Below are 16,520 nucleotides of genomic sequence, written 5' to 3' on the forward strand. Positions count from 1 at the left end.
ATTCATCCAATGTCAGTAGAAGGTGAAACAGAGGTCTGATATAAGAGAGGTGCTGTTGCCAGATGTGTAGGAGAAAGGACTTTAAAAAATAGATTTCAAAATGTAGGGGCTTCCCTGGTGGTGCAGTGGTTAAGAATCCGCCTGCGCTGCCAATGCAGGGGACACAGGTTCGATCCCTGGACTGGGAGGATACCTCGTGCTGCGGAGCAACTAAGCCTGTGCGCCAAAACTACTGAGACTGTGCTCTAGAGCCTGTGAGCCACAACTACTGAGCCCGTGTGCCACAACTACTGAAGCCTGCATGCCCTAGAGCCCGTGCTCCGCAACGAGAAGCCACCGCAATGAGTAGCCCCTGCTCGCCGCAACTAGAGAAAGCCTGTGCCCAGCAACGAGGACCCAACACAGCCATAAGTAATTAAAAAATGTATACAATCAGCCCTCCTTATCCACGGGCTCTCCATCCCTGGATTCAACCGCTATGGAAGATGTTCAGGAAAAAAATTCCATAAAATTTCAAAAAGCAAAAGTTGAATTTGCCAGTACCAGCCACTATTTACACAGCATTTACATTGTATTAGTATAAGCACTCTAGAGGTGATTTGAAGTATAGTGGACAAGGTGCCTAGGTTATATGCAAATGTTACACCATTTTATATAAGGTACTTCAGTTTCAGAGGATTTGCATATGGTGGATCCTGAAACCAATGTCCCTGGGGACACGGAGGGCCCACCACATTCTATTTCCCAACTCCACAGAGCTGGTCCATGGCCATGCCTTTGACCGGCGACAAGAATGTGGTACCTAGCCCTATGGTGTCGGTTGGAGGGAGACGGTCTCAGAGGGATGTGTAGGAGTTGGGCGAGTGGTTCGGAAGGCTTAAGGTTGGTCTCTGGAGCGTCAAAAAGGCGGAAGAAGGGCTGTTGGGCCCTCAAGGCGTGGAGGGGTGGTCGGCCCGGTGTGGGTGGGGAAGGCCGTCCTGGGGGCGGGGTCTGCGGCGGACGAGTGCTTTACAAAAGCCCAAACCTTCCGCAAGAGCGCAGAGTGCCTGCCCACCGAGCGGGCGCTGTTCAGCTGCTTTCCGGTGCCGGTCGAGACCACCTCTCGCGGGATCCGGGCCCGCTCGACGGCCGCTCTCTCCTCGACGCCTCTCCGGCGGGGCTCGCCATGGTTCACTTCTTGCACCCAGGCCTCTCGCCCCGGACTATCGTCCCTCCGGACGCTCATAAGGACGACCTGGGCTGCGGCGTAGCGCAGGTGAGCACCGGGGAGGGGGAGGGGGGAACGCGAGCCTAGGTGGGACGCCAGGCCCCTGGCGAGCACGGCGAGTCGTCGGGGACTGTGTTGAGGCACTTGTTGGCTCGTTTGACCGACGCGGGGGTAAAGTCTGAAGAGGCTGAGCCCCCTGCCAGGCTTCTATCTTTTATGGGAAGTGCATGCCGGAGAAGAGTTTTCCTCCCAGGGCGTCCCAGCCTTGGAGCCGAGCGAGCAGACCCTGCGCAGCTGAGAGGAGGGGCGGCGGGATGAGTCCCGCCTCCCGCGTGACCTTGGGCGAGTCCCCTGCTCAGGTCTCTGATGCTCAACTGTGCCTGCGAGGGCGGCAGCTATTTTGCAGGGTGGTGTAAATGTAGACGTAAGTGCTGGGCATGGCTTTAGACTTGGCCCGTAGTAGACGGTGGCGCTTTTTGTCATGATGCACCCAAATGCCTCAAACCTCGACCGTTCCCCGTGTGTTGGGGATCTGTTGCTTCCCAGAGGCCGTGACCTGTCGGTCCCGGGATCGTTAACAGGAAAGACCTTCTGAGCCCGGCGGGGGGCACTGGAGCCCGGAAGACTGAAATTCCTTAAATTCCACGTGTTTGTTTCCCTCTCTTTTCCGTCGGAATGCCTGTTAGACTAAACTGAGTAAAATGCAAACCAAAAGAGTTTGTATTTGGCGCCTACTGTGTGTCAGGTATTGCATTTCTAGAGTAATCTCGGATTTTTTTGTAGGCATTTTACTGGTGTAGAGGGAAATTGAGAACCGTTCCTTGACTTTCTAATGATCTGGAGCCTGACATCAGTTGTTCTGATGTCAGACTCCATGTTCTACAACATCCCAAGGGCTACCGCTCTTAGAACTCAAAATCTAATGAACGCTCAACCCACAATTAGTATGGGGGGGGGGGAAGGAAGTATCCTGATTGAGGTTGTACTTTACACGCTGACGCCGTGTTGGCTTTTGTGTCCTTCAAAGATCTAGCCTGTATTCCTGTAGACCCTTTTGGACTCACTTTTGAAAGCTGCCTAAATAATTTGTAAATTTGTTTGTAGCTAATGGAAAAGCTGCGTTTTTAATGTATGTACTGATACAGGGTATCAAGCACATTTTTTGTTGGCGCTGACTGGAATTGAAAAACAAGGTTTTCTTTAGAAAAGTGATCAGACTAATAATCCATTTTCTGTCTGGTTCCATACTGTACTGTGTACACTCGTTTTTTTGGTTAAGATTTTATTTTTAATTAATTTTAAAAGTTGTACAATGCATGAATACTTTTCCTTTAGATATATTTCTCTATGCTGTTTTTAATTTTATTTAGCAGTGTTTTGTAGTTTTTGGTGTAAAGGTCTTTTACATATTTTGTTAAATTTATCCCTGTTTTTGGTAGTACTGTAAATACTTTTTTTTTTTTTTTTTTTGCGGTACGCGGGCCTCTCACTGTTGTGGCCTCTCCCATTGCGGAGCACAGGCTCCAGACGCGCAGGCTCAGCGGCCATGGCTCACGGGCCCAGCCGCTCCGCGGCATGTGGGATCTTCCCGGACCGGGGCACAAACCTGTGTCCCCTGCATCGGCAGGTGGACTCTCAACCACTGCGCCACCAGGGAAGCTCTGTAAATACTTTTTAACAGTTTATAATTTGGGGGGTATATTGATCTTGTATCCTACAACTTCGCTAAAGCCACCTATTTTCTCCAGTTTTTTTAAGATTTCTTAAGATTTTCTTTACAATCTGTCATCTGCAAATAAAGGCAGCTTTACTTATTCTCTTTCAGTCTGTGCTTTTTATTTTCTTTTTTTTAAAATGCATTTTCTAGGACCTTTTGTAGAATGTAGAAGTGGTGAGAATAGACATATTTGTATTGTTCTAGATCTTTCACCTCCAAGTATGATACTGGCTGTAGGTTTTTCCGTTAGATGCCCTTTGTCAAATTAAGGAATTTTTCTTCTATTCCTAGTTTAATGAGTTTTTTTTGTGTGTGTGGTACGCGGGCCTCTCACTGTTGTGGCCTCTCCCGTTGCGGAGCACAGGCTCCGGACGCGCAGGCTCAGCGGCCATGGCTCACGGGCCCAGCCGCTCCGCGGCATGTGGGATCCTCCCAGACCGGGGCACGAACCCATGTCCCCTGCATCAGCAGGCGGACTCTCAACCACTGCGCCACCAGGGAAGCCCTGTTTTTGTTTTTTTAAATCATGAATGTGTGTTGAATTTTGTTCAGTGCTTTTTCAGCATTTAATAAGATGTTTTTGTTCTTTATTGTGTTAATGTGCTGGATTTTATTGATTGTGAATTTAACTTTACATTCTAGGAATAAACACCACCTGGTCATGATGTATTATTTTTATATATCGAAGAATTCTATTGCTAATATTTTTGAAATATTGTTTATGTCCATGTTTATGAGGCAAATTGCTCTTTAAAAATATTTTATCTGGGAATTCCCTGGTGGTCCAGTGGTTAGGACTCTGCGTTTTCACTGCTGTGGGCCCGGGTTTGATCCCTAGTCTAGGAACTAAGATCCCACAAGCCACGCGGCAAGGGCAAAAAAAAAAAAAAAATTATCTGGTTTTAGTATCTAGATAATGTTGGCCTTAAAATATGAGTTGGGAAGTGTTCCCTATTCAGTTTTTTGAGTTTGTGGGATATTGGTATTATTTATTCCTTAGATGTTTAACAGAATTCACCAGTGAAACCACTGAGACTTTAATTTCTTTGGGGGATTTAAAAAAAAAATTTATTTTATTTTATTTTTAATTTTTATTTTATATTGGACTATAGTTGATTTACAATGTTGTGTTAGTTTCAGGTGTACAGCAAAGTGATTCAGTTATACATATATCTATTCTTTTTCAAATTCTTTTCCTCTTTAGGTTATTACAGAATATATTGAGCAGTTTCCTGTGCTATACAGTAGGTCCTTGTTGGTTATCTGTTTTAAATATAGTAGTGTGTTATGTCAATCCTAAACTCCCAATTTATCCCTCCCCCTGAGGGAAGGTTTTAAACTATATCTACTTCTTGGGGGAAGTGCTCATAAATTTTGATATATTGTTAAAAATACTTTATAAGTACTGTTAAGAGTCCTTCTTTGACCCATGGGATATTTAGAAGTGTACTGCCTAATTCCCAAATAGTTGGGGATGTTCCACATATCTTTTTGTTTAATGCAAATACATTGTTGTCAGAAAACATGCTCTATGATTTCAATCCATTTATATTTATTGAGATTTGTTTTATGGCTCAGATATTATCTATCTTGGTGCATGTTCATGTGCACTTAAAAGGAGTATGTGTTCTGTAGTTGGGTATAGTATTCTATGAATGTCAGGTCAAGTTGATTGAGAATGTTAATCTATATTCATTTTTTTTTTTGGCCACACAGTGTGGCATGCAGGATCTTAGTTCCCCTACCAGGGATCCAACCTGTGCCCCCTGCAGTGGAAGCGCAGAGTCCTAAGCACTGGACTGCCAGGGATTTCCCAATGTTAATCTATATTCTTATTCATTTTCCATCTACTTGTTTTTATCAGTTGCTGAAGACAAGTGTTAACTTCCAACTGTAATCATCAATTTTTCTGTTTATTCTTTCAGTTTTTACTTTATGAACTTTGAAGCTGTTAGTAAGTGCATATACATTAGGAATTATGTCTTCTTGATGAATTCATCCTTTTATCATTATGAAATGTCCATCTTGATTTCTGATAATATTCTTTTCCTGAAGGCTTCTTTTTCTGACATTAACATAGTCACTCCAGGGTCCGTATGGTTAGTGTTTTTTAAACAATGCTGTGTTGTTTAAAGCCCATCTCTTGTAAACAGCAGGCTTGCTTTTTTAATCCAGTTTGACAGTCTGTGCCTTTTAAATTAGAGTAAATATAATTATCAAAATTGTTGTGTTTAAGTTGCTGTTTGTGTTCTATTTGTCCTATGTGTTTGTTGTCATGTTTCTCCTTTGCCTGGCTTCTTTTCAACTGAGTATACACATATATATTTTGTGGCCATGCTGCGCAGCTTGCGGAACCTTAGTTCTGCGACCAGGGATTGAATTTGCACCCTCAGAAGTGAAAGCATGGAGTCCTAACCACTGGACTGCCAGGGAATTCCCTCAGTTGAGTATTTTTAAAGTTTCATTTTATCTCTTCTGTTGACTTACTAGTTCTGTTCCTCTCCTTTCCCTGCCCCACCCCAACTCTCTTTAATGGTCACTCAAAGATAGCAGTTTTTTAAATGTGGACTCAAGACCTCTGGGGTCTCTAAGACTGCATTCTCTTTCATTAAGTCACACATTAATGAAATTTGCAAAAATGTAAAACAGTGCTGCCGTTGTCACTAAACTTTTAAAAATTCTTTTTGAAAATATAGCTGTTTTAAAAAAATGTTCTTTCTTGGGAATTCCCTGGAGGTCCAGTGGTTAGGACTTGGTGCTTTTACTGCCGAGGCCAGGGTTCAATCCCTGGTCTGGGAACTAAGATCCTGCAAGCCACACGGTGTGGCCAAAAAAAAAAAAAATGTTCTTTGTGTCAACATTTGATTTTTATTTTAACTTTTATTATTTCTAAATGAATTAATACATATTTTAAAGATTTCTTAGTTTTAATGCAGAAAATGTTGAAAGATGTAATACAATTTTTAAGAGTATAAAGCGGTTCTAAGTTTGAGAGTCACAGCTCCAGGTTTTAAAATATACATGTTTGACTTACCACAGTCTACTTTTAAATATATCGCTTCACCTTACAACAGTATTCTTTCATTTTCTAACCTCTTTCCTGTACTTTGTACTTTTGAAATAATACATTTTACTTCTCCATGTTAGAAATTGCACAATATATTGTTTTTACTTTTTCTTTGATCAATCAATTATTTCTTAAAGGAATTAGGAAATAAGAAAAAAAGTCTGAAAATGTCTTTATTTTACTTTTATTTCTGAAAGATATTTTCATTGCACTTAGTTTTTCTTTTTTTTTTAATATTTATTTATTTGGCTGCACTGGTTCTTAGTTGTGGCATGCGACATCTTTAGTTGTGGCATTCTAACTCTTAGTTGTGGCACATGGGATCTAGTTCCCTGACCACGGATCAAACCTGGGCCCCCTGCATTGGGAGCGTGGAGTCGTAACCGCTGACCCACCAGGGAAATCCCTGAAAATGTTATTTCATTGTCTTCTGGCTAGTATTGCTTCTGATGAAAATTTAGTGGTCATACTTCCTTTTTTTTTTTTTTAAACTGTGTCCACATTACCTCTGGTTCCCCCCTCCCCCAGTCTTAAGGTTTTTCTCTTTATTGTTGGTTTCTAGACATTTATTATGTTGTGGTATCTTTTGTTTATTTCACTTTGGGTCCATTTTTGCTTCTGGGATCAGTGGGTTTATATTTTGTATCTAAAGTCAATATTTTTTGACTTTTTAAAAAAGAAAGCTATTAAGTTTGTTGTTCTTTGTACCTGGTGAATTAACTGTGTAATTCAATAAATATTACACTGTAAAATAATTTCATAGATTCCAAGTGTAGGACATTGTCCTCCTTGACCATTATTTCTTAAAATATTTTTTCTTCCCCAATAACTCCTCTCTTCTGGAGTTTTAATTATACATTTGTATTAAACTGCTTAAGATTGTCCCTTAGAGTTCTATGATTCTCCACTTTTTTTTTCCCAGACTTTTTCTGTTTCAGTTTAGATAGTTTCTATTGCGCTACCTTCAACTTCACTTATCTTTAATTTTGTAGTATCTAATCTGTTGATAATATCATCTAATGTGTTGTTTACATTAAATAATGTATTTTTCAACTCTGAAAGTTCCATTTGGGTCTTTTTCAGATCTTGCACTTCTGTGTTGAGATTGCGTATTTATTCCCTCATTATATTCATATTCTCCTCTATATCCATGAATTATAATATCTGTTTTAAAGTTCTTGTCTGCTAATTATGTTATTTCTGGGTTCCTTCCTCCCTCCCTCCCTTCCTGGCATTGCGCAGCTTGTGGGATCTCAGTTCCCTGACCAGGGATTGAACCCGCACCCTAGGCAGTGAAAGTGAAAGCACGGAGTCCTAACCACTGGACCTCCAGGGGATTCCCTGGGTCTGTTTCTGTTGACTAATTTTATTTTCTGTCCTGATTCTTACCATATTTTATTGTAAGCTAAACTTTATGGATACTATTGTATTTAGATTTTTGTCGTCTTCCTGAGTCAGGCCTGTATGTGAGGTTTTTAAAACAGATTTTTTTTTAGGGGGGACCATGCCTTGGGGCATGCGGGTCCTTAGTTCCCTGATCAGGGATTGTATTCGTGCTCCCAGCAGTGGAAGTACATATTCCTAATCACTGGACCGCCAGGGAATTCCCTGAGGTTTTAATTTTTAAATTTTTGTTCAATTATTTTTTAAAAATTTATTATTTATTTATTTTGTCTGCATTGGGTCTCAGTTGCAGCACATATGATCTTTTTTTTTTTTCTTTTTTTTGCGGTATGCGGGTCTCACTGTTGTGGCCTCTCCCGTTGCGGAGCACAGGCTCCGGACGTGCAGGCTCAGCAGCCATGGCTCACGGGCCCAGCCGCTCCGTGGCATGTGGGATCTTCCCGGACTGGGGGACGAACCCGTGTCCCCTGCATCGGCAGGCGGACTCTCAATCACTGCGCCATCAGGGAAGCCCACACGATCTTCATTGAGTCATGCAGGATCTTTCATTGCGGTGCACAGGCTTCTCTCTAGTTGTGGCATGCAGGTTTTCTCTCTCTGGTTGTGGCACAAAGGCTCCAGGGCACGTGGGCTCTGTAGTTTGGGGCACACAGGCTTTCTTGTTGAGACGCTCAAGTTCAGTAGTTGTGGCATGCGGGATCCTAGTTCCCTGACCAGGGATCGAACCCTGGTCCCCTGCATTGGAAGGCGGATTCTTTTTTTTTTTTTTTTTTTTTTGCGGTACGCGGACCTCTCACTGTTGTGGCCTCTCCCGTTGCAGAGCACAGGCTCCAGACGCGCAGGCTCAGTGGCCATGGCTCACAGGCCCAACTGCTCTGCAGCATGTGGGATCCTCCCGGACCGGGTCACGAACCCGTGTCCCCTGCATCGGCAGGCGGACTCTCAACCACTGTGCCACCAGGGAAGCCCAGAAGGCAGATTCTTTACCACTAGATCGCCAGGGAAGTCCCCACTGAGGTTTTTAAAGTGCTATTGTGGGGAATTCCCTGGCAGCCCAGTGGTTAAGACTCTGCGCTCCCAAGCGCAGGGGGCACGGGTTTGATCCATGGTTGGGGAACTAAGATCTCGCATGCCACATGGTGTGGCCAAAAATCAAATCAAAAGAAAACAAAAATGCTATTGTAAATTTTTTAAATTTAATTTTCCAATTAATTGTCAGTTGTATATAAAATGCAGCTTTTGTTTTGTTTTGTTTTTTTACCTTGTACCCATTAAAGCATGTTCATTAGGAGAGTTATATAGTACTGTTTATATTTTAGAAATGATGAGTCTAAACTCTGGGTAGAGATGGATTGGAAAAGGATTAAGAGTGAAAGTAGAGAAACTAATTTGCAGTTTTTTAGTATTCTAGGAAAAGATATGGTAGTGACTTGGATTAGAAATTAGTAGTGGAGCTAGAAAGAAGGGGATGAACTAGAAATTTATTTGGGAGGTTTAACAGTCATACTCACAGCAGGAAATAGATGACACATTCAGAATAGGGATAATTTAATGAGAGTTTAATTAAGGGACTACTTCCAAAGATAAGGGAGAGGTATGGAAAACCACAATAATATACTACTCAATGTCCAGTAACAGTAGCTATTGCCACCCCTAGGCCCAAAGGACCTCTCAGAAGGAATATCTTAGTTCATCTGGGCCGCTATAACTAAAATACTGTAGACTGGGTGACTTATAAACAACATAAATTTATTTCTCACTGTTCTGGAAGCTAGGAAGTCCAAGATCAAGGTGCTGGGGATTTGGTGTCTGGTGAGAGCCCAATTCCTGGTTCATATACATCTTTTTACCGTGTTCTCACATGGCAGAAAGGACAAGGGAACTCTCTGGGGTCTCTCTGATAGGGGCACTACTTCCATTCAGTGAGGGCTTCACCCTCGTGACCTAATGACTTCCTGAGGTTCCTCCCTCCAGATATCATCAAATTAGAGGTTAGATTTCAACATAAGAATTTTGGGGGGACTTTCCTGGTGGTGCAGTGGTTAAGACTCCATGACCCAATGCAGGAGGCCTGGGTTCAATTCCTGGTCAGGGAACTAGATCCCACATGCTGCAACTAAGAGCCTGCAGGCCACAAGTGAAGGTCCCACTGGCCTCAACTGAAGATCTCACATGCGGAACTAAAGATCCCGCATGCTGTAATGAAGATCTTGCAGGTGGCAATGGAGATCCCGCGTGCCATAAGTAAGACCTGGTGCAGCCAAATAAATAAATAAATATTTAAAAAAAAAAAAAAACTTCAGAAGAATGCAAACCTTTAGTCAGTAGCAGGAGAGAGGACTGATTTTAGAGGAGTGATGAGGGAGACATAGCCAGCCCAGGGTACTTTAAAAGAGAAAGAGCTGGGGAAATTATCTGAAGTGATTCCACACAAGTCACCTCAGAGTAGAGGTAGAGAAGATTAAGGAGTGGGTCTGGGTGTGAGGTAGGTAGCAAATGGAAGATGTCTGGCACAAGTAGAACCAACAGGATTTGCTAATTTATTGGATGTCTGTCTTGTGTGGGATGTTGATTAAGGGTAAGGAAATGTCAGTAAAGATTAAGCAGCTGAGTAGATGTGATGCTGTTTACTGAGTAGGGAAAGACCGGGGAAGTTCAGTTTCATACATGGTGAGTTTGAAGTATTTGTGACACAGTTAAGTAGATATGTCAAGGAGACAACTGGTTATCTAACACTGTGGCTTAAAGAGAGATCTGACCTGGAGGTAGTAATCTAGAATTCATTGGATTTATAGATAATATTTAGAATCATGTAATCAGTAGTTAGATATTATAGAGGCAGAGTCGTTAGTCATTAGTGGTCTTGATGGGAAATCAATCTCTAAAACATGCTACTGATTTATAAAACAAAAACCAGTAACAGAATACTGTAGTATAATTCTATTTATATAAAGTTCAAAAACATGCAGAACTAAACAGTATTCAGGATAATGATTACCTCTGGGTGAAGGGATGAGGAGTAGCATCAGGGAAGGGTATATAAGGAACTTCAAAAATTTGGTATATTCTATTTAAGCTGTGTGGTGAATACAAGAATGTTTTAAAAGTATTTATATATATATATATTTTACTGTGTTCGAGTTCTTTTTATTTTTATTATTTATTTATTTATCTATCTATCTATTTATTTATTTATTTGTGGTACGTGGGCCTCTCACTGTTGTGGCCTCTCCCGTTGCGGAGACAGGCTCCGGACGCGCAGGCTCAGCAGCCATGGCTCACGGGCCCAACCGCTCCGCGGCATGTGGGATCTTCCCAGACCTGGGCACGAACCTGTGTCCCCTGCATCGGCAGGCGGACTCTCAACCACTGCGCCACCAGGGAAGCCCCCTATTTATTTATCTTTAACATCTTTATTGGAGTATAATTGCTTTACAATGGTGTGTTAATTTCTGCTCTATAACAAAGTGAATCAGCTATACATATACATATATCCCCATATCTAAAAATATTTATATTGTTTTATATTTTATTATATTATTTAAATATTTTACATATGTTCTAAACATCTTTTATATGGATTTAATCTTTACTGTATTTAAAAAATATTTATTTGCTTTTGCTGGGTCTTTAGTTGCAGCACATGGGCTCCTTAGTTGTGACATGTGAACTCTTAGTTGCAGCATGCATGTGGGATCTAGTTCCCTGACAGGGATTGAACCCCGGCCTCCAGCATTGGGAGCACGGAGTCTTAACCACTGCACCACCAGGGAAGTCCCCTTTACTGTATTTTGAAAACGAGGCTGCCATGTCCAATAATATGGCAAATAATGTCATAAAGTCTTAAAAGGAAATATTCTGGATAAAATATAACAAACACTTTCAAATGCAAAGTAAGGAAAATCCCGAGCATCCCCACCCAATTCAAAGAAGCTGGAAATCACCACTGTAAGCAGGCCCTAAAATAACCAAATATTAGAGACTAGACATTTGCCAAAAGCCGGCGGGAAGTTTGAATGGAGACTGTGAACTGTAATATATACATATATATGTGTATATGTAAACATGGGTTGACAAAGCCTGGTCATACTTCAGTGAAATGGTAGGTCTGAAACAATCTGCTTATGGGAAAGGGAAACAGGGAAGCTTGTCAGTTTTGGCTTGGATTTTGAGTGAGAAAAATATGTCCTAAAAATTTGCTATGACAGGTCTGTCCTCATACAGACTAAGGGTTTTCACTGACATTTCTAGCTTGGTTCAGGAAATGTGTAGCTGAGAAATTATCAAAATGGCCCCTGGTGATGCCCCTAAGTAAGTAGCATTTAGCATAATCTCTCTGATGTGACATATCTTCTTCCCAGGCTTCACAGGAGTCTAGTAAACTCTCACTAAAGATTAGCTCATGGACTTCCCTGACAGTCCAGTGGTTAAGACTCTGCGCTCCCAATGCAGGGGGCACGGGTTCGATCCCTGATCAGGGAACTAAGATCCTGTATGCCATGCTGTGTGGCCTTAAAAAAAAAAAAATTAGCTCACAATCTTAAATTATAAAACATGAACCTCTATGATTAAGAGTCAACAGAGGGACTTCCCTGGTGGTCCAATGGTTAAGACTTCGCCTTCCAATGCAGGGGGTGCAGGTTCAGTCCTTGGTCAGGGAGCTAAGATCCCACATGCCTCACAACCAAAAAACCAAAACGTAAAGCAGAAGCAATATTGTAACAAACTTAATAAAGACTTTAAAAATGGTCCACATTAAAAAAAAAATCTTAAATCAACAGAATCAATAACTAACAGAATTAGATTCCCAGAGACTTCAGAAAATGGTATTACTGAAACAGTATAAAATAAGTGTATTTAAAATTTATTAAAGAAATAAAAGATGAAATAAAAATGAAAAAAGAACAATATACAATTCAACAATGAAGAACTAAATGCCACAGAATAAAGAAATAGTAACCTGGAAGATAGATCTAGAGAAATTACCCACAGGAAGCAGAATTTCCATTTTCACATGGGCATATGAACCAATTCTGGGTATGAGACCCAAGTAAAAGTCCACTGAGACTGTTTCAGGGAATTTTTTTGCTTCGTTGGCTCCTTTCTGACATGAATTCTGAAATGGCGAGGATTTGGAGCAGTTGAAACTCTCATATGTTCTTTTGGGAATGCAAAATAGTACAGTCACATTCTAAGAACGGGTTAGCACTCTGTTATGTAAAGTTAAATACATGCTTAACATGTAGGAAGTGTTGAATTCCAGGGACCCAGGAATCCCATTTTTAGGTAACTACCCAAGAAAAATGAAAACTGTGTTCCCACAAGACTTTGTGAATAGTTATAGCGGCTTTATTCAAAATTGTCAAAAACTTCAAGTAATCCAGATGCCCTTCAGTTGGTGAATAAAGAAATTGTGGTATATTCATTGCAGTGGAATGCTTCTCAGCAATAAAAAGGAACAAATTACAAAAACATGCAGCAACACAGATGAATCTTTGTTAAATGCATTATGCAAAATGAAAGATGTCAGATTCAAAAGGCCCAGTTACTTAATGATTCTACTTATATGACATTTTGGAGAAGGCAGAACACTGGGGACAGAAAGAAGATAAGTGGTTGCTTGGGGTTGGTGGGAGGGATTGTCTGCAGAGGGACACTAGAGAATTTTGGGGTCATGGAACTGTTCTATATCTTTATTATGGTGGTAGTACACGACTGTATGCATCAGTCAAAACTTGTTGAACTAACTACACCAAAAAGTAATTTTTTTGCTATATGTAAATTAGACCACAGTTAAAAGAAAAACAAAAATGAATAACAGGATAGTGATTACAGTGTGCAGGGTAAACTTACTGAAGAAATATGGTTGAAGAGGATGTGGGGGTCAACAGAAGGCTTTTGTTTTTAAGGCAAATAATAGAGCATAAATTGTATGTTAAGAGTGATCCAGGGGCTTCCCTGGTGGCGCAGTGGTTAAGAATCCGCCTGCCAATGCAGGGGACACAGGTTCGAGCCCTGGTCTGGGAAGATCCCACATGCTGCAGAGAAACTAAGCCCGTGCGCCACAACTACTGAGCCTGCACTCTAGAACCCACGAGCCACAACTGCTGAGCCCACGTGCCACAACTGCTGAAGCCCGTGTGCCACAACTACTGAGGCCTGTGTGCCTAGAGCCTGTGCTCTGCAACAAGAGAAACCACCGCAATGAGAAACCCGCACACTGCAACGAAGAGAAACCTCCGCTCACCGCAACTAGAGAAAGCCCACCACAGCAATGAAGACCCAACATAGCCAAAAATAAATAAATTTATTGGAAAAAAAAAAAAAAAGGGTGATCCATTTGATGGGAATTCCCTGGTGGTCCAGAGGTTAGGACTTGGTGCTTTCACTGCCTGGGCTCAGGTTCAGTTCCTGCTCAGGGTACTAAGATCCCGCAAGCTGTGTGGCCTGGCCAAAAAAAAAAAAAAGAATGATCCATTTGAGAAGGAGAGTTTGAAGATGTGCATGAATGAAGAAATAACAAGGAGGGGCTAAGGCAGGAGGGATGAAATCCAGCCAGCACACGTGGAAGTGTTGGTCTTTGCAAGGAGGTACATGTTTTCCATATAAGAGGAGACCAAGGAAAAGATGCATGCAGTTCCAAACTAAATTTGATGGTGAGGTGGCTTCATTTTTCTCACTGAAGTGAGTCAGATTCTGTTACCAGCATGAAATGGGTTTGAGGAACAAGTAGAAGGCATGAAATAATTCTTGCCTGATGGTGAGAAAGTGCCCTGTCTAAAGAGACCTTGAAGGATTTCCAGCTACTGAGGGCTCATTTGAAGTTAATGTTTATGAATTTTCCATGACATACTATGTTGTGTGACTCTTCCCCTCTTCTTCTTTTTTAAAAAATATTTATTTATTTATTTTTGGCTGTGTTGAGTCTTAGTTGCGGCACACAGGGTCTTCATTGAGGCATGTGGGATCTTTCATTGTGGTGCACGGGCTTCTATCTAGTTGTGGCCTGCAGGTTCCAGGGTGTGTGGGCTCTGTAGTTTGGGGCACGTGAGCTCTGTAGTTTGGGATACATGGGCTCTAGTTGAGGTGTGCGAGCTCAGTAGGTGTGGCGCGTGGGCTTAATTGCCCTGTGGCATGTGGGATCTTAGTTCCCTGACCAGGGATCGAACCCAGGTCTCCTGCATTGTAAGGTGGATTCTTTACCACTGGACCACCAGGGTAGTCCCCTCTTCCCCTCTTCATAGATGATTAGCTGCTGGGTGTTGCCATAAAAAAGGTGAATAGTGAAGTTCTTCCAGGAGAATGTCTTAGAGTGTAATGGAGGAGAGGGAACAAGGAGTTGAGGATATGTGTAAAGGAGTAATTTATACTTCGGACTATGGAGGGAATTTAATCAGTTAAAAGTGAGGTGGAGGTCAGTGAATGTATTGCATGTTGAAACCTTTGACAAAAATGCAGTCTCTGGCTAATCACTCTCTCTTCATGTCTGAGTGCCATACCTTTCAAATATATGTTTTTAAAAATTTATTTATTTGGCTGCACCGGGTCGTGGTTGCAGCATGTGGGATCTGTAGTTGCAACATGCGAACTCTTAGTTGAGGCATGTGGGATCTACTTCCCTGACTAGGGATCGAACCCAGGGCCCCTGCATTGGGAGTATGGAGTCCTAGCCACTGGACCACCAGGAAGTCCCTCAAATATTTGTAGAATGAACAAATGCTAGTCTCTTAGAGAAGATGTTTTACATCTGTCAGTTCTAATTCTTCTACAACCTCCTGGGTATAGCAACCTTTTACAGTGTGAACACTTATGAGGGTGGGAATAGGCAGGCCTTCTTATCCTCTGGCATGTAGTAATCATTCAATAAATATTTATTGAATGAATGACCATGTGATTTCTGCTTGATTAGTCCCTTATGTTGTATGAAGTTGTCAGATTTATTGGATGTATTCCACACTAAACTGTTAGCTCCAAAAAGATTAGAACTATATCTTACTCATCCCTGTATTTTCAGTGGCTGGCAGAGAACAGGAGATAAGTGAAGGGTTGAGAGAACTTAATTTTTTTTAAAGATACAACAGAAGCTACAACAGATAGAAGTCTTCCATTCAGTTAATAGTTGGAATAAGGTAGTTTTATTACATATAAATCATTAGAGTGAGGAAAATGTATCTTAAGATATCCTCATTAAGTAGTTTGATGTATGGCATGACCACTTTTATGTTGTATTTTTATAGATGTGTTCTAACAAATTTCTTTGGGGGTTTGTTTGCTAGGAGGAGGCGTCTCCCTACTCTTTGGTCAACATCTGCCTGAACGTCCTGGTTGCTAACCTGGAGAAATTGTGTTCTGAAAGATCTGATGGAACACTTTGTCTTCCGGAGCATTGGAGTTTCCCTCAGGAATTAGCTGATCAATTCGTTGGGGTCATGACTTGGCAAGGTAATGATAAGGCTCCTTTATAGTGTACTTTTATAGCACTTTACTATTTGAAAAGCACTTTCACATATAATTCCTGTTTTGCTCCTCACAGCAACCCGGTGAGAAATACAGAAGTTATTCCCATTTTATTTGTGTGGAGGTTGGTTCTCCAAATCTTTCTGGGATCCCTTGATGGAAATTGTCTTGCATCTAGGCTTGCCCTGCTCTTGCTATAGTCTCATCCCATTCTTTTCTTTGTGAATATGAACCTTTAAATTTTTTTCCTTTACCTCCTATTGTAGTGGGGCTTTCAAAGAGCTATGTTTAATTTGCGATGTTACAGTTTTTTCTTAATGAAAAATTTTGGGGGGTAACACATTATTGAGATAAAATTCACGTACTGTATAATTCATCCATTTAAAGTATACAATTCAGTTATTTTTTTATTTTTTACTTTTTTAGTATATTCACAGATTTGTGCAGCCATCATCACAGTCAATTTTCATCACCTTAAAAAAAATCTCCTTATCCATTCCACCCTAATTTTAAGCAGTCATAATCTACTTTCTACCTGTACGGATTTGCCTTTTCTGAACATTTAATATAAATGGAATCATTCAACATGTGGCCTCTTGTGTCTGGCTTCTTTCACTCAACATAGCATTGTCAAGGTTCATCCATGTTGTAACATCAATCACGACTGA

The 16,520-nt window shown here is 41.3% G+C and overlaps 1 protein-coding gene across 1 annotated transcript in view; it reads left to right on the forward strand.

Moving 5' to 3' along the window:
* The first annotated feature begins 1,165 nt into the window (after positions 1-1,165).
* The window catches only part of ZYG11A (zyg-11 family member A, cell cycle regulator), a 58,123-nt gene continuing 42,768 nt past the window's right edge, over positions 1,166-16,520 (forward strand). The window contains exons 1-2 of the mRNA XM_067726159.1: positions 1,166-1,255; positions 15,672-15,837. Coding sequence (XP_067582260.1) covers positions 1,166-1,255; positions 15,672-15,837 — 256 coding nt within the window. The remainder of the gene's footprint in view (positions 1,256-15,671; positions 15,838-16,520) is intronic.

This window comes from Pseudorca crassidens, chromosome 2, assembly GCF_039906515.1.
Source record: "Pseudorca crassidens isolate mPseCra1 chromosome 2, mPseCra1.hap1, whole genome shotgun sequence".
NCBI classification, from domain to species: Eukaryota; Metazoa; Chordata; class Mammalia; order Artiodactyla; family Delphinidae; genus Pseudorca; species Pseudorca crassidens.